This window comes from Zootoca vivipara, chromosome 9, assembly GCF_963506605.1.
Source record: "Zootoca vivipara chromosome 9, rZooViv1.1, whole genome shotgun sequence".
Lineage (NCBI taxonomy): Eukaryota > Metazoa > Chordata > Lepidosauria > Squamata > Lacertidae > Zootoca > Zootoca vivipara.
In genome coordinates, this window is record NC_083284.1 from 44,880,984 (window position 1) to 44,906,586 (window position 25,603).

The 25,603-nt window shown below is 41.6% G+C and overlaps 1 protein-coding gene across 1 annotated transcript; it reads left to right on the plus strand.

Annotated features, from left to right (window-relative positions):
• Positions 1-16,837: 16,837 nt before the first annotated feature.
• On the plus strand, positions 16,838-17,800 carry LOC132591140 (palladin-like). The gene has a single exon (XM_060278693.1). It carries the CDS (start codon positions 16,838-16,840, stop codon positions 17,798-17,800), a length of 963 nt encoding a protein of 320 aa, XP_060134676.1.
• Positions 17,801-25,603: the final 7,803 nt, after the last annotated feature.

Here is a 25,603-nt window from a genome sequence, read left to right on the forward strand (position 1 = left end):
GCGGAGCCTATATTGAAAACCTCCCCCCACCTGGATCAGATATTTAAACGGCACAGGCCGCACCCCAGATAAGACGGTGTAGTGGAGCACATTGCTGCAACAAGATTAAAACGATCGCTGTTTCCTTATGGTCCTACAAGTAGAATGAAAGGTGAGGGGGCGGGGCAAGGATTGAGCCCGGTGTGCACAGGCTAAAACGACCTTGAAGGTGACATTTGTGCAAGTTATTTCCGCGTCACCTAGTGATTGAGGACCTTGCATTTTACAGCTCCTTTACAGATTAGGCACTATAAAGCCTAATGATAATCGCATTGGACTCTGTGTATCAGAGTCTCTCCTGGAAGAGGCTTGAATGTGGCAGTGGGGATGCATCGCAGAACTACCAATAAAGCAGAACAAATCCATCTCTAATGCATTTTTGTTGTGATAGGAACATATTGCAGAACCCACCTGCAAAAAAAATGGTCTGGAGCGGCCCTATGTGGAAAGAGTTACAATTATTGTGGAAAGTTGTGGTTTTTTTTTCGTAATTGACTTTAAATGTTTTTTGTGTATCTTGACCATTTTGTGATCTGCAGTCTTGCAGGGTGTGTGCCTTCCAGCTCTATTGATTCTGTGATCTATACCATCAACACTCCCAAAACAGACTTCCAAAATGCACCTGAGTTCTCCAGGTTTCAGAGCCAAAGGATAACAGCATAGGCTGGATCTGAGCAGGAAACAGGAATTAGATCAATCTTATTCATGATGAAAAAAAAATTCATTCTTTCTAACGTTCTGGTTGCTCCAGAGTCCTGTGATGACTGATTCAGCTGCGCGAGGAGGTAATTTACCAAGGGTGTTGTGTTGAATCCGCGTATAAATTCCCATTCTCAGCAAACAGTCCTAAGGCGTGGTTCATATGCACTCGCCAACTAAGTGGTTATGTTATGTTATGTGTTGTTGTTTTTAAAGAAAAAATTGTTTAAAAGGGGGAAAGAGGCGGGCTCCAGGGGGCGCTAGTGCGCTGCTGCTTCAACCACGGGGATTAGAAACGGGGAGGTTTCGCCGGAAGCTGCCTGGGTAATTAATCCGGCATGTTTTGAGTGCCCTCTTGTATACACGCGGGAGTCACGTATGAAGAAAGTGGGGGGCTTCCTCCTGAGTAGCACTTAATTCTAATCTAAGATATCCAAATTGCGGGAAAACTGGGAAAATGAAGCAGTTTGCTATATAAGAGGCGGGAAAGGGGAGTCACTGCGGGGTATCCCTGGCAGAAAGCGCACGAAGAAAAAGGAGACCTCAGCTTTCCACAGCAAACTGCCAGAAAAGAAATTGCGAGGTGTTGCAGAGACTCCAGGGAGAGAAGGGGCCTCAGGAGGTCCTTTAGTCTAATCCCTTGCGAGAGACGGAAGGACTCTCTTCCCACACGTTCACCTGCATTCACACCACACGCAGACCGCAAAGCACACACATCGGAATTCACATTATCCAGAAATATGCCGGTGGAAAATGGTGTGGGGGGGGGGGGTGAAGGGAAAAGGAACAGCTTAGTGAAATCAACCGTTAGGCAGGGGGACAGAGCTGAGGAACTCCTCCAGACAGTAAACGCCTTTTGCTGATGCACTTCAGCTTTTCTTGCAAAGATATCCTTAAACCGAGTCTCAATTCAAAGGAAACAGTCATCTTAATTCAGCACACAAGTAATAAGTCCTCACCTTGCTCTGTGTGCAGTTTTAAAAGATGGGCCAATTCAAGACTTCTGGGCATTAGCAAAGGAATGTGAACACACAAGCGTTATTTGGAATCTAATGCATGAAGGGCTCCAGTTCAGTGGTGGAGACCATATTTTGCAGGCAGAAGGTCTCAGGTTCAATCCCTGGCATCTCCAGGTAGGGTGTGGGTGTTTGTTTGTTTGTTTGTGTGTATCTGTATCTATATCTACATATCTATATCTCACTATTTATATATATAAAAATGGGGAGGTTGCAACAATTATATGTAAAACAATATGAAAATGTGAGCATATAAAACTGTTGTGGAAATGTGTGTTCTTTATTGCCTGCATCAGTGTGGTGGGATAGAAACATTTTCAGCAGGCATTTAAAAGTTAGAACAGAAAGCACCTGCTAAATGTCTATCAGCAGCAGATTCCACAAAGCATCTTCCGATGTTCCCCCGAGGGCACAAAAGTTAGTCCCATTGAGCTGCAATTCTTATACTCACCTGGGAATAAATCCAATTGAACTCAGATGTGTTTGCTTCTGAGCAGACGTGTATAGGCTTGCACTGTTATATTTTCAGCTTGTAAAAAGTTCATAGGTACTGCCGTTCTGAACACACTTTCTGCTGCCGTGAGGTTTTGCTGTCCATTTTCATTGTCATCACCACCTCAATGAAAAAAGTAATTTGCCTTTGACTTGACACCATAAGACGGGCATCCCCAAACTGCGGCTCTCCAGATGTTTTGGCCTACAACTCCCATGATCCCTAGCTAACGGGACCAGTGGTCAGGGATGATGGGAATTGTAGTCCAAAACAACTGGGGGGCCAAAGTTTGGGGATGCCTGCCATAAGGGATCCTCCATGACCTCTTTATTCAGCATTCATGCTGATTTGATTACACAAACCTTAACTTACTTAGTGGTTAGGCTATACAACATTTAGAATACAGTACATCTGAAGGCAGCCCTATATAGGGAGGTTTTTAATATTTGATGTTTTATTTTTGAAAGCTGCCCAGGGTGGCTGGAGCAACCCAATTCTCTGGGTGGGGTACAAACAACAACAACAACAATGTCCCACCATTACTGAGCATTCATTTTGATTTTTTTTATGGGGCATCCATCCTTCATTCATATCTATTTCCTTCCTGGGTGTTTACACATCTTCCTGTTGACTTGTTCACCTCACAACTTGTCAATGCTTTTACTGGCACTTGCCAAACCACAAAAAAATATATATGTTAGTTTGTTGCAGTAGGGCAGGAGAACGCTTTAAATCCACTTTAACTGTGCAAACTCAAAGTTCCAGTATGCACTTGGAATCCTTCCTGCAAAAATACTGACAGTTTGGAGGCACCCTCAGTCATTATCATTGTAACTGAAATGACATATAAGGAGGCCTGGAAGCCTTCTGCCATCACCTTCTGGAGCACCTGTCTATTAGCCAATCAAAAAAGAAAGAAGGGGGGGGAGCCCGGGGACTCTCCAACTCTGTGGAAATTCTTTCCAAAAATAGTCCTGAGTAGCCAAGTGCCTTCCAGACATTTCCCTCAGCGTTTGCACACTCCCTTGCTCCCATCCTCGCCTTGCGCAGAGTCCCCTTTATCTGTTTGTTTTTGTGGCATTTTATCAGTCAGATGCTATTTGGTTTAATGGATGGTTAAATATTGAGTACTTTGGCACATTCCCATAGCAGAAATTGCTCCCTTGTTTCCCCACAGAGCGCAGCCCACATCCGTTTACATTGTCATCTTTCTTTAGCGCGCACACACACACACAGCTTCTGTCATCAGTATGCAGCTGTCTGCATTTGTCTAATGCCAACTGCCTTTCATACTTGCAAGGTAGAAATCCTGATAGGCAGGCTCACTGGCACACACAAGTGGTTGGTAGGAAAAAATGAAATCGCTTATCGCCTTCCTTTTTCATAATAGGGAAATTCGAGGAAGTGTCTTTTCAAGGAGTCACCCCGTTCTGTAATAAACTCGCACAAGATACAAACTCCCTTTCAGATTTATTCACATAGTAAACTGCATTTGGAACAAATGTTAGGGCTTGCCCTAACCTTCATTATTCCCACCTCACAACTGACTGTTGCTATAAAGAGATATACAGTAGGTAATTAGTGTGATCCTATTAGACAAAATGAGGTGCTCCCTGCCATTCCTTCTATCTGTTGTGTGTGCCACATGACCTTTCTTGCCTGGTGTCCTAGGGCAGGGGCAGGAGGTTAAAATGCTGTCCAATCCCCCAGGCTGAAGTGAGAGTCAATTGCCAGTCCAATCGGTTTCCGTACATACAAGTGAGGTGCTGCCTTGTTCTTCCTCTCTGGGAGCAAAATGTTTGGGGGCAGGTCCTGTTTCAAATCAAGGGAATTCATTTCCAATACATCATATATTTAAAGCAACTCCTGCCTCTCGAAGAATCCTGGGACTTGTAGTTTTATACCCCTAATACAGCTATAGTTTCCAACCCCCTGCAAAAAAAACTACACTTCCCAGGATTGTGGATGAGGTGTGTGCTTTAAATATGCTTAAAATATATGGTACACAAGCAAAGTGGAACTTAGGAAACTGCCATATACAGAGTCAGACCATTGGCCCATCTAGTACAGTCCACAGACTGGGAGTAGTTTTCTAGGATTTCAGACAAGAGGCCTTCCCAGCTCTATGTGGAGATGTGTTCAGTCTGAGATCTCTTGCATGCAAAGCATAGTAATGCTGTACAGACATCAACATTTCCAAGACAGTTGAAGCGATGACTTCCAGGCATATTTTATGCTTCTAAGAGAAAATGGGCAAATCCTCTAGATCCATGCAGGAAGGGATATAAGACCCCCAGGTATAGGGCGGTATATTAAATAAATAAATAAATAACTGCAAACACATTGCAGCAGCCTCTTTTGCTGGCACAGGCCCATAATAGCCCATAATAGCTTCTAAGAGATGCTGTCATTTTCATAAGGAAGAAGGAATCCGTGTCTTCTTTGCTTTTGGGTTTCCTCTTTTAATGTACAGTAGGTGTTTTAATTTAGTACATTTGTAATTGTTGCATGTATAAACCATATTTTAAAACTTAATATATCAATTATAATAATTGTATGGGCAAACAAAGTTACAGCACACGTAATATATTTGATGTTCCTGGAGTAACAATGTCCTGTTTTCCAAGTTCCCCCCAAAATTAACACCCTCCCCCAGCAAAAAAAGAGCAGGTTTTTCCCATGGCTTCAAAATTTCCATCTCTAATTACACTACAAACCTCTATGTATCAGCCTGATCTTGGCAACTGTGAGCTTGCTCATCATCTTTTCCTCTGTTCCCAGGATTGGAGAACGTTTTCCCCACAGTGATGATGAGGACTGGCAGCTTACTCTGTTTTTAAAATAAAATCTAATCTCTGTGGAATGTTCTCAGTGTGCTGAGTATGAACACATGTGGGATTCACTTGTGATTTATAGTCTTTTAGAGTCTATAGACTCTAGGGTTCAGAATATAAACCCTACATTGAATCTTAACGGAGACAAAAAATATTGTCTTGAAAATGTAGGACTATCATCTTTTCTATCTCTGATCTGAATGTTTTGGGGGGGGCTTTTTTAGGGGACAGTGTCTCCCCCCAAAGCTCTGGAATATACGGCATATATTTACACAAAGCTTTGATTGATAGAGAATCCAAGAGAGTCACCCTCTGCTCTTAACACTATTTTGCTATGAGGGACTTTTGCATAGCCTTCCGTGGTATCACTTTCACCTCCCTGTCCAGGAAGTTCCTTGGATTTCATTGGCAAAGGAACTTTATAGCTCAGCTGTAGTTCGTGCTTCTTCACCTTATATCTAAATCCTGCAAGCTCCACTTTGCTTTTTAACTGTCAAGGGATATTAAATCATTAGAGGAATAAATCCTAATTCCATACATGAGTCATCTGGGCTCTCATGGAAACCCACTAATGGTGAAGCCATTTTCCAGCACCACAGCCATGTGCCCATAAATTTTATTTTGCCTTCGTGCCCCCGCGCCCCCAGTGTAGCCTTAGGTTAAGCATATTCAAAGTGAAGGTGCTGCAATATTTACACCAACTTCACAGGAATAAGTGCAAATTTGGCAGAGCTATACAATGTAACAGATTCCTTCGGTCCCTGTTATATATGTACAGTAGTTTAAAAATGCCATTGACTGTTATTTTTTCCACCCCCTTTTTTTGAAGGAAACCTCTTTGACCAAGGTGCTTAGGAAAGAGATAGAGCAGTCTGCTGCATCAGCTATAAGTAGGCTATATGCTTGCACTGTGTTGACCAGTCTCTGTTCCAAATGTGAAATCTTCATCTCTTGCTATACTTGCATTAAGTTACAAATTTATGGATTTCAGACTTGAGTGTGTATCTAAACCACTGAAAGCTTATTTGATCACCCAAGTGTGATCCAGTAGTGACTCACTGGGGGGGGGAGAGAGAAATAGGAAGATCACAGGGAAATTGAGAAAGAATGACAGCAAGGGTATGTCTAACTACACGGTAACTTTACACTGCTTCTGTACTGGTTTAAGCATCATGGCTTCTACTACAAAAAAATACAGGAATTGTAGCTTGATGTGGCTCCTTAGAACAGGCATGTGGCCCAAACTACGGCCCTCCAGATGTTTTGGCCTACAACTCCCATGATCCCTAGCTAACAGGACCAGTGGTCGGGGAAGATGGGAATTATAGTCCAAAACATCTGGAGGGCCGGAGTTTGGGGATGCCTGCCTTAGAATGTGGTGTTGGAGATCTGCAAGCCACACTCACAGAACGGCAATTCCCAGGGTTATATACAAAGTGGTGCTGTATCAAAGCCTGTCCTCCAATTTCTTAGAAGTTCTCTTCCTCTGCAGAAAAGTCAATTTCTGCCTCTTTCTCAGCTTTGAAGACACTGTGTTAGATGACTGCCAGAATACATGGTTTCTGCATTTCTTTCCTTTTGATATTTACATTGTGGTTTGGAACTTCGTAGTACAACACGGAATATGTGCTTTTCTTTCGTATGTTCTGTTTGCATACTTGTTTATGTTCCTGGTTGTTGCCTGCTAAATAAATATAAAAAGTAATAAAAATAGTTTAAAACAATTACTTTAGAATTTCTTTAGAATTTTGGTGGGGCCTTATGTTTTGAGATGGCCTTATGTTTGTGGATTTTCTTTCCAATAAACAAATCTCTGCAGCCTCCCTTCTTCCTGAACTGAAAAGGCGCCATGGGAAGTGTTTCCTAGTAATGTCTTTCCCTGGGCTTTAGGTGAAGCATGGGCATCTGGGAAGGCTACATACATACCCCTGATGAGATGATTTGTAGAATGAAAGGAGGCATATTCACAAACACGCCTTGGCTACTTCAAAAGTAAGAATGGCCACCAAAAAGAAATCCTGCAGCCCTCCCATGAGAAGTTTGCCCCTTTCTTTCCTCCCCTTTGATGATTTACTAGTGTAATTTCCTTTCTCATTAATTGATGAGAATAGTTAGAAGAAAAGATGATATTTTTGGCACAGCACTGAGAGGAAGTTGCCTTCTAGCAGGTCCAGTTATTTGTCCATCTGCTCAGACTGGCACTGGCTTTCCAGGGTTCGAGGCAGGGGTCTTTCAGATCATCTGCTACCTGATCTTAGAGGCTGGAGGCTAAAAATGTCAGGGATTTAATTATGTGAACTGTGAAGCATGTAGTCTACCACTGAGCTATGGTGATTCCCTCGGGTTTCCTGGGGGGAAGGAATGATGCTTAAACAACTATGTGTCTAGTACAAAAAGATAAATTTAGAGGAAGACAGAGGTAAGGACAAAAAAGAGCAAAGGATGCTCTATTTGTTAGGATAGTGCTCTAAAGTTTTTAACTTCAAGCGTTTTCTGTTTGGGGCACTTTTTTGACCAAAAGTTAACTTATCAATAATTTTGTAAATAAAGTAACAGTGCAATCCTATACTGTACAAGTAGTTTAATAGGATTTACTCTCTCTGTTCTAACAGCCATTGCCAAACAAAGAACTCAAAAGCCCACTCAGGTTTCTGCCAAAGGCTTTAATGTGTAAATTAGATTGTTGCATAGGCAAGGGACGGGTTACAGTTTTTAAATTTATTTTTCAGATTGAAGCCATTTTGACCAGGGCTGTATTTATAAAGTTAGAACTGGATATGGAACAACTGATTGGTTCAAAATTGGGAAAGGAGTACGACAAGGCTGTATATTGTCTACCTGCTTATTTAACTTATATGCAGAATACATCATGCAAAAAACTGGAATGGATGAATTCCAAGCCGGAATTAAGATTGCCGGAAGAAATATCAACAAACTCATATATGCAGATGACACAACTTTGATGGCAGAAAGTAAGAATTAAAGAACCTCTTAATGAGGGTGAAAGAGGAGAGCACAAAATATGGTCTGAAGCTCAACATCAAAAATGCTAAGATCATGGCCACTGGTCCCATCACCTGGCAAATAGGAGAAGAAATGGAGACAGTGAGATATTTTACTTTCTTGGGCTCCTTGATCACTGCAGATGGTGACAGCAGTCACGAAATTAAAAGATGCCTGCTTCTTGGGAGAAAAGCAATGACAAACCTAGACAGCATCTTAAAAAGCAGAGACACCACCTTACCGACAAAGGTCCATATAGTTAAAGCTATGTTTTCCCCAGTAGTGATGTATGGAAGTGAGAGCTGGACCATAAAGAAGGCTGATCGCCAAAGAATTGATGCTTTTGAATTATGGTGCTGGAGGAGACTCTTGAGGGTCCCATGGACTGCAAGAAGATCAAATCGATCCATTCTGAAGGAAATCAACCCTGAGCACTCACTGGAAGGACAGATCCTGAAGCTGAGGCTCCAATACTTTGACCACTTCATGAGAAGAGAATACTCCCTGGAAAAGACCCTGATGTTGGGAAAGATTGAGGGCACTAGGAGAAGGGGACGACAGAGGATGAGATGGTTGGACAGTGTTCTCGAAGCTACTAACATGAATTTGACCAAACTGCGGGAGGCAGTGGAAGACAGGAGTGCCTGGCGTGCTCTGGTCCATGGGGTCACAAAGAGTCAGAAACAACTAAACAAAAAGTACTAAAATACTTTATAAAATGGGGAGTACAAGGCCCTGGCTTAGAGTCTGCTCATATATATATATATATATATATATATATATATATATATATATACATATAGCACTGGTCTCATCTTTTAATCCCCACCTCACAATTTATCAGTTAAAGGAACCTTTCTCAGACGCATGGGCTAGGGGGCATGTTTTTGGTAATATGGAGGCAGCGGCCATTTTACACATGATCCGGAAGTGGCCCAGAAATGTGGCAGGGTAGAACAGGGTGGAGCAAGATTATGCACGCTGCACAGATGTGCACAGGAATCAGAAACAAAACCCCCATGCAAAATGGTCACCGCTTGTACATACATACATACATAATTTTCTTTGTATTCCACCTTTCCATAGTTAAAACCATGCTCAATGCAGCTCACGACATGAAAAAAATACATGATTACAAACATAACAAAAGTGGTCATAAACAATACATAAAACATTAAAAAGCACACAAGGACAAAATGGAAAATCCAAATCTCATGTCAGATATTTAAAGGTTCTATTTAGGAAAAGATTAAAGATAGAATACAAAGAAAATATAAGGAAACAAACGTAAATATAAGTCTACGGTATGTAGTTTATATCTGGAATACAGGGATAAGCTCAGAAAAGGTTGAGAAGTAGAGGGGGGAGGGAAGAGGGAGGGAAACGAGGGGGGAGGAAGGGAGGTAAGGGAAGGGGAAATAAGACAATGTAATGGTAAGGTGATGATTGTATATTATTTTATTTGATTGTAAATACAGTAATGCTTTTTGGAACCAATAAAGATTATTTTTAATATAAAAAGCACACAAGCAAATTAAACATTTTCAACATAAATCTTAATAAGATCTAAAATGTAGATGCACAAAAATTAATATCAAAAGCAGCAGCAACGTCCCCCAGCGAAAGCGCCTAAATAATACCCCAGCTCAAGAGTCTGTTTAGCAGCCTCAGCTTTTGTAGCTGCAGTTAGTCAGGGCCCCACCTTCCCAGGCCACGTGCAAGGCAGGGAGCAGGTCTTCCAGGTCTCTGGCCTCTTCAGCAGCCTCAGTTTTCGTAGGCACTGGTTTTGACAACGATGCTTGCACTAAGTGGAACATCAACATTCAATTCCACTTCCCCTACCCCCAACAAAAGTTTGAGAACTGCTGCTAGAATGTCAAATGCAGATGTGGTTAGGGTATGCAGCACACATTGCGTCATCCCCCCCCCAAAAAAAATTAAAAATCATGTTGCTGAAGACCTAAGAAAAATAAGCATCATTCATTCCTAAGCACCTATCTGAATACTGTGTGTGTAAGCATTGCAACAGGACAACAGGGATCTGATGAAGTGTGCATGCACACGAAAGCTCATACCAATGACAAACGAAGTTGGTCTCTAAGGTGCTACTGGAAGGAATTTTTTAAATTTATTTTTAACAGGACAATCTGATACCAAAAAAAGTATTGGACTAATTTACAACTAATTTCCAAAAGCATGCTTTGAAGTAAAGCGGAAAACTTTTCTATGGAAATTTATTTTGCATCAGTTAACCCCTGCAGAATTCTTCCGGCTAGCTGTTACTAAGTTATAGGAGGGAAACTCCCAGCATTGGAATAAAGAACAATACTGGACTGCTTTTTGTAATCTCCAACAACTCCTTGGATATTTAAGTATGAAGCACACACAGACGTTGCTCGTTCATCTTGGCCCAATGTTCGTTCTGCTGGAATTCCAGATAGTGACAGTCCTGCTGAAACATGAGTTCAGTTACCAAATATAGATGAGAGGGTAGGAATTACATAGTCAGAGAAGACAGATGTAACTCAGAGGCCACAGTCACCTCGATACTGTGGACCAAGCAATCCTGAATGAATAGCTAAAGCAACTTCCAGCTTTCTTGGACAAAAGGAGGGAGAGCTTCCATGCTTGAAATTTATTCTATATGAAATTCTTCACACTGACTTAAGGTTTGTAAGATCCTTTTGGATTCTTTATTAAATTCTGCTTAATTTTGTCCATGTATGAATGTTATATTACTTTCACTACAAATAAAGAGATTTCATTGACTATTGCCACACTTTGTGGTTGCATAATGCTTTTGAAAGCATTTGATTTTAATTTTTAAAGAAACTAATTATAGAAATAATTGATTGATTGTGTTTTTTTGTCCTGTGCATTTCCTTTGACTGACTGCACCAGAAAATCAGATCTTGAACATTATTTTTTAACAGTGAACACCATATTCTGATTTATATTCATTTTATGAATTATCAGTGCCTTTCAAGCAATAACTTATAATGTTTAAGTAAGCATATTTATAACTGATTGTCTAAAGTTTCTGTGATTTTTTTCTATTGCTGTTTGTAGAATATCACATTTAGGCCTGAGAATATTGTATATATATAAAAAATTAAATCAAGAAATACATGAAATAACAGGCTAGCTACATGTATTTTTCATCTTTTTTCCAAACTGTACAGTACATTGTTTTACCATCACCAATAAGCTCGTTAGAGAGATGAGGAAAGCATTTATAAATATGCTGCTGTCTAATCAGAAGAGTCTAGAAATAGCTCATAGCCTAGTTCTAATTATGATCATGTATGCTATTTGATAGGGTTCAAGGGTTATTTTAACTAGAATAGATATGACTTAAAGAAGCAGAGTCCTGGCAAAGGAAAAGTGGATTTCCTGGATAACATTGTGGAGCTATACATTCTGGCCATGATGCAGCATTGAATGAAGCACTTAATCCCACTGAAATAAATTGGGTAGGTTGGGAAACCTTCATTCAAAGCACCCAGACTTGAAGGCTTACTTTTAGAGATGTGAACCCTTTTTGCAGGCAATCAAAATAAATGGACAAAAGTTCAGAAGAGCCAAATAATTGCAGTGCCCAGTAGGGAACTTGGCATTTTGTTCACAAACGAAGAAATGTTGCACCTTCTAGTAATCTAGCGACATTGCCAGGTGCCAGCATATTTGCTTAGGTATCTATTTTAGGCACTTGCGATCAGATTAGCTGGCTGTTCTGGATGTGAATTTTTATCCTTCGTCTGTGTAGGGACTATCTGAGAATGAATGGGTAAGACACATTTTTGCCAGGTTTGCTTTATTGTGCATTGGATTGCAAAATGGACGCAAACCAATTTCAGTGGGTCTGGAGCACCCCTTACTTCCCCATTGTTGAATGCATTGTCCCACAAGGAATAATTTGCCTCATTGCATTCACTTTTCTGTGCCCACAGAGAACATTCTTCACTGTTGAATGGAATGAGAGCTGTCCCTGCTTGCATGCACTGGAGCCTTGCAAAGATCTTGCTCACTTACCACTATGATGGAAAAACTATTGCCAGCAGGATGCCAAGCATCATATTTAATAAAATTTTGAAAAATAGCACACATTTATTAAGAAATATATACCATACTGTAGCTATTATTTAAAATTAGGGATGTTTATTTTAAAAAAAAAATATAGAGAATAAAAAACATTTAAAATAAAAACTTTGGGCATGATCCAGCCAAAGTTAACTGCTCATGTATCTCGTTGTTTTTAAGTAGTACAGAGTTACAGGGGGGTTGGGCTCCGTACAGTTAAGTTAACTCCTACAATGCCAACACATCTGAAAACATCTGTGGACATCTGATCAGAGGAAGTCTCACTATCAGATATGTGCATGGAAATCTATGTAAGCAGGTTTCCCTCTCCAGAGTCCAGACATGAGCGTTTAATGCATGGATGTCGGAAGGCAGGGCTATTCACAATATCAGGGGTGGGGCCAGTGGTCTGGGGCAACTTTCCTTTAATTGCATGGCAGCCTCATCACATGTATGCCACATGACAAGGGCTAAAATATATTCCACTGAAATCTATGGGACTTCAAAGGACTTGCCTGTGGCTGGATCATTTCCTTAATAAGCATATGAAACATACAATTTCCAAGTTTAGCCCTGATTTTCTGGCACTTATCCAGAAGCCTTGACAGCTGATTCTGGACCAGTGGTTCCCAACCTTTTTGGTATGGTGACACATTATTTTATGTCTTTGGCAGCAAGATTGCCTATTATATAACAATTCTTTGAGGCAGCCAATAAAAAAATGAACAAACACGTATATTAATGTGGAATTTGTTGAAATGCTTTTAGTAATTACCAAGTTATTCACCCTTTTGTGTGCAGATTGGTGCGCATCTTCCTGCAGGATATTGTTTCCTAAATTAATAAAATTATTCTAAAAACATGGCTGCACAAGCCGTATTAATGCACTATGAATATTTTAAATAGTTTTATTCATAATAAAGTTTATTTTGTCAAGTGTCAGTAGATACCTTGGCTTACATTTTGTCAACAAGTAGATCAAAGCAGGGATTGATATTTGTCAGATATAGTCTGAAATAATTACTGATACTGAAGGTAAATATATTATTTCTTATTTTAACTAAGCATATAACCCTGGCTTAACTATTAACTTATCCTGGCAGGAGATCCAGTGACAGTATGACACAAGGTGCTCATCTAGTGAGCTGTTTTGAGTGACTATTACAGCTCACCTCTGTTGTGCAGGCTCTCTTGTGTGGCAAGCTGTCACCAGATTTGCTTTCAGCTGTCAGAAAGCCTTTCCCAAGTGTTAAAAGTCTCGAGCCTTTCTGTTGTTCAGTTACAAGCATTATAATATACCAATTAAACACAAGCTGTGAGAGGTATTCATCATACCAGTTAAGGATTAAAAGCAAAAATATTTTTTTGGTTTACTTATAAAGCCTGCAACCCATTTGCTTAAGGTTTGTGACCCACTTCCGGGTCATAAAATATAGAATTAAAGAGTTGGAAGGGTTGTCTAGTCCAACCCTCTGCAATGCAGGAATCACACCTTAAGAAACCCTGACAGATGGCCGTCCAACCTCTGCTTAAAAACCTCCAATGAAGGAGCAGCCACCACCTTCTAAAGTAGTCTATTCCACTGTTGAATAGCTCATGAGCAAGAGGTTAGGATAGGTTCAACCCAAAGTTCTAGTCCAGGCTTCCTCAGCCTCAGCCCTCCAGATGTTTTTTGGCCTACAACTACCATGATCCCTAGCCAGCAGGACCAGTGGTCAGGGATGATGGGAATTGTAGTCTCAAAACATCTGGAGGGCCGAGTCTGAGGAAGCCTGTTCTAGTCAGACATCAGTGCGCACACTGATGAGTTAGCTCCCATCCATGCAGGCTTCCACATTCCCTTCAGTATCGGGGCAGGTGAGTGTCCGCAAAGTGATACAAAATGCTCATACTCATTCAAAATAAATGGGGAAGCTCTTGCATATATTGAAACTCTGTCGGTATTCAACCTCTCTCATGGGCTCTGTATTAAATTGGAAATGTGTGTTTAATCTCTCACGTCCTTTTCTAAAGTTCTTAAACTGTGGTTCGGACAACTGTGTTCAGATTTAAAGCTTTTTGGGTAACTCATTGTTGCATGTAGTTTGTCACAGAAATTGGATTAAAAGGGAAGCAGAAAGCCCAGAATAAACAAAATGCAGATTCATTGCCTGAGAGATTCAGATGCTAAAATCACATGGCAAAGAGCTCAGCTTCCTAATAGTTTTCTTTTCTGCTCAGTTACATGATGTGGCACTGAGAAAGAGAAGAGATATTAAGAGATGCCCAGGCTAGTCCAAGGATTCAAGCACTCTGCCAATCAGTTAACAGTTTCATGCAAGATAAGCCCCAGAGGAGCTGCTAAATGTAACAGGAGCTTACACAAGTCAATGTAAAAGACATCCGATTGCATCTCATGACTGTCAGCCAGGCCATACATCTCTTACAGAAGAAAAGTAGTATGGCATATGGTGATATGCAGCTTTGAAAAATGAAGTGGAAGAACCAGTGCCGTCTTGCTAAACCAGCTTGGTTCGTTACTAGGCTAGCTGTTGTTTTAGATCTAAACGCCTGCCTTCAAATAGAAATGTCGTTATGCATTCATTTAGGTTTTGGTCTACCCACATTTCCAGATGAAATTCTTCCATTTCCTTTGCAAAGCCCTGAATGCTTTTAATATACTTCTAAAATATATAACAATGTGTGTCGAACATAGCTTTTCTCCCTTTTTCCAGTCCTTGAGAAGTGGAAAAAATGTATTATTGTATTTTATGTGTGTTTATAGATAGAAACATAGAATTGTAGAGTTGGAAGGAACCCTAAGGGTCATCTAATCCAGTGTTTCTCAACCTTTTTTGAGCCACGGCACACTTGTTCTGTGAAAAAAATCGCGAGGCACCCCACCATTAAAAAAAGTTTAAAAATTTAACTCTGTGCCACCCTATATTATAATTATGACTGTAAGAAACACTTGCCAAATATTGCTTTCCGGCGGGTTAGTGTTGTGTATTGGCGGCCGCCAGGCTCGTTTGCACTGAGCTTTGGGAAAGAGGAGGAGAAATATTGCTTTCCGGCGGGTGAGTGCTGTCTATTGGCGGCCGCCAGGCACGTGACAATGCAAATCGCCCTTCTTGTCGCCGCACGTCGCGGCACACCAGCCAGCATCTGGTGTGCCGCGGAACAGCGGTTGAGAAACGCTGATCTAATCCAATTCCCTGCAAATACAGAAATCTCAAGTAAATCATACATGACAGATGGCCATCCAATCTCTGCTTAAAATATATGTTAAAATTGATTTAATACTTGTCAACAGCTTAATTGGTTTAACCACTAGATTAATCTGTTGAAAGGTTACAGTGCATGAGGGCCGACTCTACAATTAGGCATAGTGAGGCAGCTGCCTCAGGTACCGGTAGCAAATGGTAGGATGGGTGGCAGCAGCAGCCCCACTACTATTCCTCCTGAGTGCCTTAGCCATTCCCTTCTATTTGACAACAGAGATTTGTGTACCATGCAGGCTGCTCTGAGCTGCCTAAATTAACCTGCTGCTCCTAGGGGGAAGATGTTCTATCACCAGTGTTGAACTAGGAATCAACTTCTAGCCCATTCGACTTCTGCATGTTCACCTCAGGCAGCAAAATGCCCTGGGATTGCCCTTCTATGAATGTTTACTCAAAAATAAGACCCACTACAGGGAATAATGCCTTGTTTGTGTCTTTAGGATTGCAGCCTTTGGGTATGAATATCAATAGGGCCAATTTTAATCAGTGAGGGAATTTTAAATGAATGGCTATGCAAGTCAAGAGCAAATTCATTTGAGTTGTTGTGTTGTAATGTGATGGGGAATTTAAAAGAAACGATTATAGTTGGCTCATATTTGTTGCTAGTAGATTTTTGTTTCATTGGAAATTATCTCATACTTTCCTCAGTACCTGAAAAGATGCTTTTATTGAGGTTCTTGTGACATGTAAATTTATTTAAATTTGCTTAACTCAGGAATGGACAACCTATGGCTCTCCAGCTGTTGTTGGACTCCAACTCCTATCAGTCCCAGCCAACATAGCCAAGGATTATGAATGATGGGAGTTGTTGTTGAACAGTGTGTGGAGAGCCCCAAGTTCCCTTTCCCTACTTTAAAGGATTTAATGTTCTAAAAGAGAAATTGGTTGACAGCCTTCTAGAAGCTTTGTGCAGTTGCTGTTGTGATTCACAATAGCCTCCTTCTAGAGAAGATTTTGAACATTGATCACAAAATACTTGATTTCTTGGATTCTTTTTTGCTGCATTGAAATTTCCAAGTTTTGGGCAAAACATTCAGGACTCATAGTTACAATTGCATAGAACAGGCATAGGCAAACTTGGCCCTCCAGATGTTTTGGGACTACAATTCCCATCATCCCTGACCACTGGTCCTGTTAGCTAGGGATGATGGGAGTTGTAGTCCCAAAACATCTGGAGGGCCGAGTTTGCCTATGCCTGGCATAGAACAACTACAGGGACCCTGGCATTGTAGTAGTCAAATATATTGCATCTTTAAATTATGATTTCACCTAGGTCCATATGGGCCATAAGGGTTTCAGCGATTTTACAGTTTTCTCTCTGGTTTTGGAGCTAATAATATGTGAATGATAAAGAGTAGTTAGGTGACAAAAAGTGTGTGGTCCTTACCAAAACAGGATTTATTCTCTTCCAGCATGCAGGACAGAAGCTGTGAGGAAGCTGTACCAATGCCTTTAATGATGGAGGCATATTCTGCAGAGAAGAACACTCATGTGGGAAACCATGAAAACACATCTGAGGATTCCTCATCTTATGAACTCTTCTATGATTCCCTATCAGACATACCAGTTGGGGAACTTTCAAGTGAGCTATCTGCCTTTCTTAGTGACGATGAGATAAGCAAAAGCCTGGAACTTGCTCACACATCTATTGTGAATTCTATAAAGGAGGATGGGAACGCAAACCAGGAGTTCACATATTACTTCAACACTTCTCCAGACTCACTAGATAATGCCTCTTCCATTGAGACCAATGGGGATAGTCAAAACACTTCCAATAGGACTCAGGAAGCAAACAACATTCACAATGTTACTGGGAAACAATCTAGCATCTCTCCCCTGCTGCCTGCAAGACCCAGCTTCATTCGGAGCCTAAAAAATGCTGAAAGGTGTGGTCCAAGCATCCAAAATCTGAGCCCCAAATCCAAACCAACTTCTGCAGGTGATGTTCCCTTCAAGAATAAGATGTGTGACAAAGCGGCTACTTTAATTGAAGAACTCTCTTCCATCTTTCGTGAAGCAGCCAAGACAAGAGTCAGGAGCCCTGACGGAAACTCCTCTTCCCCAGATAGTGGGTATCTTTCTCCTAAAAACAAGCCACCAACCATGCCTAATTCCATAAGGAATCCAATCCCTGACAAAACATGCCCAGAGATCACACCTGCGAATGAGGTGCCTGAAGGCACTCATACTGGAGAGTCTGTGCTCCAAAAGAAAGAAGACTGCAAGGCCAGTGAGAATGCTTCCCTGTACCAGGTCACAAATCAACCTTCACCGCCTCGATTTACCCAGAAACTCAGGAGTCAAGAAGTTGTGGAAGGAAGGAAGGTCCTGCTTGAGTGCAGAGTCGCTGGAAACCCAACACCTCATGTCAGGTAAGACTGGGATTTCAATCCCAACATCTCCTGGGATGGCCATTCTGTTCCTCATATATGACTAACAACTGCTGTATCTCCACATGATAATCTTTGTTTAAAAAGGAAGAAGGGTTTTAAAAAATCTTCAGATTTTGATCTTAATGGGAATGTATTGCTATGGACCAGCAAAATAATCTCATATTCTGTTCCTATATATTTGAATCACATATATACTAGGAGTGTTTAGCAACCACACAATCTGCATTCTATCTGTCTCAATAGCGTTTGGAAGCACTTACACCCTGCTTCCACAGCCAACTCAGAGGAAAATGATGACCCAAGTGAATAACATCTCTGTTTGTTTATTTCAACACCCCTCCCCACAAATCACTGTGGTTGGAATGGCCTCAGAAAGTAATTCATCCTGAGCAAGGCTTGTTATTCTATATTTCTATGCTTGATAATTCCGTCTTTAGTAGTGCTTTCCACCAATTTAGCTGATACTGACATCAAAGGTTTGTAGTTTCCTGGATCCTCCATATCCCCCTTAAAAAAGAAATGCAGCATGGATTACAGGAAGCAGTAATTAAGATTATCATCCATACAATATATTAATTACACAACATCTGGTAGGTGCATCTCATCCCCTTCCTGCAAACAGTCAAAGACTTAAGGGTGTCTACTATCAGGCACAGATTTTCAACTTTTCCATAGAGATGCAAAGAACCCGGGCTCTCCTCCAAGGTGCATGACATTTGAAATTAAAAACAATAGGAATGGAATACCTAATCATGCATTAGCGTTTGAACTCACATAACCTGAAGTCAGTGCAACACTGCCATGCAGGAAGTAGGGGGGGGGGGTTAGTTGGTGTTTTTTTTAAGGATTTAAGTGTATTGTAAAAGTGCCTCCTAAACTCAGCAAAATGAATTTGATTTGCTGATTTCCAGTGCATTAACACAAGTAAAATGTGTGACCTAACAGGTATGTAGGGAATGCCTTCTTAAACTTAACATATCAGTTTCCTTTGCATATCAAATGTGTTCCTTAAAAGAGTTGTCATTCATTCACATTTTGGCAAGCTTATGTTCTTACAGTTATGGTAATTACTTTCACATGCAGCCAGTGCTTTTCCATTCTCCCTCTCCTCCATGCCCCTTAATTCCACGTGAACCTTACAGTGGTTGGGTTCAAATAAACGGTGGTATGTAGTGATGGGGATGGAGGGCTCCTGTTTGTGACACATACTGCGCTAGGCATCCATGTCAAGTGGAAGGGGACAGGCCACCTTCATACAAAGACTTCCTCATGAGCTCTTTTCTCCCCTCTCCTCCAGGACAGACAGCAGCAAGAGTTCAGAAGCTTTCACTTCCATTTTTACTCTTCTCCAAAACTGGTTAATCTTAACTAAAGTGTTTAAAAAAGAAGGGGGGGGAACCAGTTTTAGGTCAAGCTTGTCTCAAGCTAGTTTTTCTCAACAAGCCATGATTAAGATCAACCTTAATTTAGACTTAGGGTGCAATGCTAAACTGTGGTTAATTGAAATTGGAAGTGAAAGACTTACAGCTGCGCTGGAGAAAGAGATGGGGAAGGGAGCGTATAAGCCTGGACAGAGGCTTGGTTAGGAACCTTAGACTGAGTCAGACCACTGGATCCATCTAGCTCAGCACTGTCTACACTGACTGGCAGCAGCTCTCCAGGGTTTCAGGCAGGCGCCTCTCCCAGCCCTACCTGGGGATCAACCTAGGACCTTCTGCATGCAAAGCAGATGCTCTGACTACTTAGCTATGGCCCTTCCTCATATCATTGGCTCATTCCTCTAATGATAATGTCTGACTGTAGCCAATCTGTAGATACAAATTTCAGTTCTCAGCTTTATGTCAAACACACCACCACCACCAAACATTCCAATATTAAAATCTAGCAACCCTGTTCCTATGATTAAGGACTATTTCATACACAACTCAGGTTCACACATTTATTGGAATAGCATGAGCTTTTGTATGGTGGGTGGATAAGGGCACCCTATCCTGTTATTCGGAGACAGAAGATTATACTGCTGGTGGTGGACTAAAGATTGTAAGAGTAGAAAAGTGTTTTGGAGCACACTTTTTCCAATTTTGAGAAATGCTATTATTCTCTCCGTCTTCATAAGCAAAACATATAAAATCTCATTTAGATGTCCATTTATTATATTTGTTTGTTTGTTTGCTTGCTTGCTTGCTTGCTTGTGAGACTTTAACTCAGTTGGAGCTGGTAGAGAATGGTGGCTGAAATCTTGGAGAGCTGCTGCCAGTCAGTGTAGACAATATTAAGCTAGAAAGACCAATGGTGTGACTCAGTACAGGGCAGCTTCCTATGTTCTTATGTTAATGTCCACTATAGCCCCTAATGCTGTTACATCCTCAGCTTATCAAGCCAATTTCTAAATATATAGTTTCCACAGTTTTAGCCTGGTGTCTTTTCCCTGTGGTCTGTCCTCTCAGAACCCCACCATCTGCTTCAGAAAGCCAAAATCTATTTATACTTCCATCATAACCATCCTTCTGCAATATATCTAGGCAGTTTTTTTCCTTTCACCAGGCAGATAGATGGGGAAACCATCTGCATCCCCATATCTTCTGCCCTTGCTCTGAAGTGCATAGTTGGTGGTACCGTGATGAATAAGCTTAATGAGCCTGTGCAACTTTTCCAGGTGGGCACCAGGCAAACATCAGAACCCCTTGGGTGCCAGAGCAGGTCAGCAAATAGATCTCTCATGTTGCGCACAACTATTTCTGTGGAACAGTGAGAGCAAGTTCTCCCTCAGCGCTAAGCAGCACTAGCTCGGATTCTGCTTCAGTAACCTGAGAACTGGGCAGCAGGAATGAGAGAGAGAGAGGAAGCTGTGCTTCCAGGATCATAGCTTTGCTAGAAAGAGAAAAATCACCTCTGATCCTTCAAATACCAGGTATATGTTTAGGGCTAAAGAAGGAGCACATATTGCCAAAGGGAAAAAGGTTTTTATTTTTGAAAAGATCGTATATACAAATATTGAGCTCCTTTTCATAGTGTGGATCCCTATGCAGCCAAATAGCACCATCCGCACAGAAAGGCCAGAGTTTTGTTATGCGAGCTAGAAGCTGGAAGCAAGGCAGCAAGCTGGGAAGCCAGAGGGTCAGAGCAGTGGTGTCGCAATGGGGGGGGCCGTGTGCTCCCGGTGGCACGTCTCTGGGGGTGACAAAGCGGCGCCCCGCCACAGCGGCACGAACAGCCATTGTGCCGCCACAGCCACATGTAGAGGATCCTCCATTCACAGCTGCAACCGCAAACAGAGGATCCCGCCCCTCCCAGCCTCTCTCCCTCCCCGGCTCGCCATAAGCGGCTCCTGCTTTGCCGCTTTACAGTGAGCCAGGAAGGGACGAACGGGTTCCACGGCTCCCCCTCCCTCCCTCCCCAGTTTGCTGTAAAGCGGCAAAGTGGGAGCCGCTTATGGCAAGCCTGCCCCCCCCCAGCCTCCCTCCCAACCTGGCTCACTGTAAGTGGCTCCCAAGAGGACACTGCTTTGCCAGCGCCCCAGCAAAGTGGGGGGGGGGTTGACAAAAAAAATTCTGCACCGGGTACTACCTGGGCTTGCTACGCCTCTGGGTCAGAGCCATGCCCGATTTCTGCTTGATTCCAAGGCTTCCATCATAGGCTCAGGTTGCATATACAGTATGTGTAAATAAACTATATATCATAAAGACACCACAGTCTCTGCTGCTCTTCATTCGAAAGGAAACCCAACCCTGGGTAAGTGCCTGAACCCTGTGGAGAAGTTGCGCCTCTCGGAGATTGGGGGTGGCGTGCAACAGTATTCAAGGTGCATTCGTGAGACAACAGTCAAATGTGAACTCTCCCTAAGGCAGAACATGCAAAAAGTGAAAGCTCACATTACTGGCATTGATACTCTATTGTATTTCTTCCAAGACTTGCCGACACGACTGTACTTTTAATGCACATTTGGAATACATTTTCCCCCTTCAAAGAATTCTGGGCAATGTAGTTTTCTCCTCAGAGTTACAATTCTGAGCAACCCTTATAACAAACTGCAGTGCCCAGAATTTGATCTGAATGTGCTTTAAAGGTATAATGTGTATGTAGCCCAAGTTTCAAGAAAGCTTTTGTTTGTGTGCAGGCTGTGTTTCTTTCAGAGGGGCTGCTTACAGTGAATATGGTTAATTGCTATTTTTTGTTGGTGAGGTATCTGTCACTGAACCTAGGGACACTGAATCCTTTGATTTGTAAAGTATTCATACACAGCCACTGCCTCTTGTTTTATCCCAAGAAGCCTCATTTTATCTTTTTTTCAAATCATATCAGCGCAATTCTTACCTTGTTTCACTAAAAACAGTTTACACTGTCAGTTTAAGGCTGCAGTTGTACACATACATCCCTGAGAATTATCTCAACTAAACACAGAGGCATTTACGGTTCCGGTTTCCGCCGGCAGGAATGGCGGACCTGTTTTCCATCCCTCTGACCTTCGTAAGGAATTTGGCGGTTGCTAGGGGAGTAAATGGCAACCCCCTACCCTCTCCGGGGGTTACGGAGAGGGGCCGCTGGCCCGCGATGCCCCCAGACCCACTCCGACTGTTTATGGAGTGGGGGGAGCTTGGGCTGAAAAGCACTTACGAGGGCCAGGACTCCCGGACGCTAATCTGCATGGCGGGGATTTCCATGGTTAAAGAAGATAATTAGGCTTAAATCTATGGACATACTTCAGAAGGAGGGGAAGAAGCGCTGTTTACTGCTGAGAAATTTATGCTGCTGAGGGAGAGGAGTCAAAGGCTGTATATCATCTGGAAGAAGGATTGATGGGGACGGAGCGATAAGGGAATTGAGTTTTTTTTATTTTTCTTCATATGAGTTACTTCGTACCTTCCCAGACGCGATGTCCTGGCTTGTTTGGAGTGAAAGAGAAGCAAAAGACTGTGTGAGTTGAACTTTATAAACTGTTGTTACTGAGCATATTTTTTAAAGATGTGGAGTTGCCGATGAGAAAAGCCCCCCCCCCTAGTCGGACGGAAGGAGCCCTGGACGCGTTCGGAGGATTTATGAGCTGTGACGCACTTTGAATTGGAGCAGCGACCTGAAGCTAAGTTCAGCTATAGGGCAAGGAGATCCATTAATTTACCAAGAGTTTATGGTTTGATGTTTGGGTCTTCTGCCTGGAAAAGCTGTAAATTTTATAAAGATTGTTAATCTTCATGGCTATGAGAGAAAACGAAAGTGATTTGAGCTTTTTAAGATGGCGCTGCCTCGACGCAACAGGGAGCTCCAGACTAAGAAGATTTATGGGGAGGCTGGACTGATTAACCCACACAGGAGAAAGAACATTTGTGAAACCTTGTTTGATATTTATCTCAGCAGCTGGGAAACAATCGGTTGAAAGTGGAAAACATCTATGTGACTGTAAGGGGAAGATCTGGATTATTATGAACTTGAAGGACGATTTGAACTTTAGAAAAAAGACGGCAGTGGACGGTTGCGAGGAATCCCCAATTTCTTGAAGCATGGGAACCCAAATAAAAAATTCTCTAGACGATTTGGCATAACATTCGGTTTGATTGATATATATATGTGTATAATTTGAAATAATGAATGTGATATAATTGGTTTTAATTGGAAAATTAATAAAAATATTTTTTTTAAAAAAAAATAAACACAGAGGCATTTACTAATTAGTAAAGTAGCATAGGATTGTGCTGTAAGTGTAATTGGTTCAGCTTCTCGTGTAACTTTTTAAGGTACAGCACTATCCAGAATGAGAATAAAGCTGTATGGATGTTGGATAGTTGTTAAGTTGCTGCACATTAATTTTACCCTGCTGCATTATGTTAAGGTACGTATTCTTCTCCTGCCCATAACAAGGACTGTTTAATTTTAACTATACAAAGTGATGGAAAGTGGGAAAACCTGGAAGGCTACTAGACAGATTTTGACAGCTGTGCAATTGTCTGTGTTTTGCACTGTAGTCACATTTCTTCAACTGAAGATGTCACTCTATCTCAAGTGAGGCAAAGGAAGGAGCTTTAACTGTTCCTTTTTTAGTGAGTAACACCAGGGGGCAGAACATTGCATTTCTACATGTACAATCAGCTACTCACAGAGTTCACGTTGAAAAGTAAACTTTGTGCTGTTATTCAGATCACTTTTTAGGAAATCCATGTTAGAGACCACCTTAGATTATTGATTTAAAGACTTAGCAGACTGTGGATGTGGAGAGAAAGAGAGAGAGAGAGAGAGAGAGAGAGAGAGAGAGAGAGAGAGAGAGAGAGAGTCTAATTCAGTTTTAATTTAAATTTTTAAATAATATTATTTTAATGCATTTTATACAGCTTGGCAGTTTTGAAAGTTTTAAATATTCACTTGTTCAAATAATACACACACACAACTTCCAGTAAATTCTGCATTTTTAAGTTGAAAAAAATTCCTTTCTCCACCCACCAGACTGTAGAAAGAAGAGCTATAGTTGTTATAATTTATTCAATAGCAACAGATGGTGGTGCTGTAAGACAGGAATTAATTGGGTTGTATCCAGACTAAGTTAGGTGTACTTATGTCCCACTGACAACCATTAAAAAAGTTAGCCCTAATTTAACTTGGGCCTCATTGATTTAAATGCAGTGCAACCAACATAGTTTGGATCCAGCCTACTGCTTCTTCAGATTTTAGAATTGAATTTGAGGATGGAGAATGTACAGTGATTGCAATCTACTGCCACACTCATAAGTCATAGCCAAAAGGCCACATCAATTGACCCATACCAAAGCCGTGTTTCAAAATGTTTATTAAAAATCCTATACAGCTCCTTAAAAACTCTTCTGCATGCTCTTGCACATAATAACTTTGGTCAATTATGCTTGCAGAAGCCATATTTGTTCTGAAAGATGAAATATTCTATAATTCTACTTTTTGTAACCATCTGGTCTGGCACTAGTCACTGTCAAGAGGGAAGATTATCCTGGGAGTTCTAATACATCATCTTGAGTTCCGTGAAAGAAAAGCAGGATATACATGGAATAAAATAAATGATAGATTTCTATTTTTAAAAAAAACTTAGCTGAATTTGATTTTAAAGGAGATATTGTCAGAACCAAACTAGATGTGAGACTGTTGAAGCAGTTAGCAATTGCATGGATATTTTTTCAGAGTAAACAGCAGTCACAGAGGGACCCAATTCTGACTGGGACTGCAACCGGGAGGGATGCTTCCCATCCTTTGCTGCAGTCCCAATCCAGACTTGGGCCTCTGCTTGACATTTGCATTCGGAGGAAAGATCCCATTGGGGCCATGAGGGGAAATTTCCACCTCCTGAAAATAGATAGCATGAGGCCCTTAACCAAAACGAGGACCAAAGTGGCATTTGCAGAGTGTCAACCTCCTCACTGCCTTGGTCCTCCCACTCGCTCTCCCGATAAGCAGCATGGCCTCCATAATGCATTAACTACAGGCCCACCTGTGCTCTAGAGAGAGAAAGGCCACTTTCATACTAATATACTGGAATGCTGAGCCACCTAATCCTTTAAGAGTGATAGTCAAATCTGCCCTTTTGTAAACTCAAGTGAGGAAGCAGTTTTATCGCCAATACATTTGTAATCATTTTGGGAGCTCAATTCTTCTGACATCTAGCTGTGCTGTTTCACAAAAACTACATTCTGTAACGTGTGCTGATGTGCCCCACAGTCTTCTGTGTGGGAGGGGAAAGAATCGCTCCTTGATCTCTCTCTCTCTCCCCCCCCCCCCATTATGCATGGATTTGGAGCCCTGGGGCTGCTATAAATTTGGTAATAACAAGCTTTCC

Coding starts and splice junctions, on each gene's coding strand:
- LOC132591140 (XM_060278693.1), top strand. CDS start 16,838: ATGCAGGACAGAAGCTGTGAGGAAGCTGTACCAATGCCTTTAATGATG.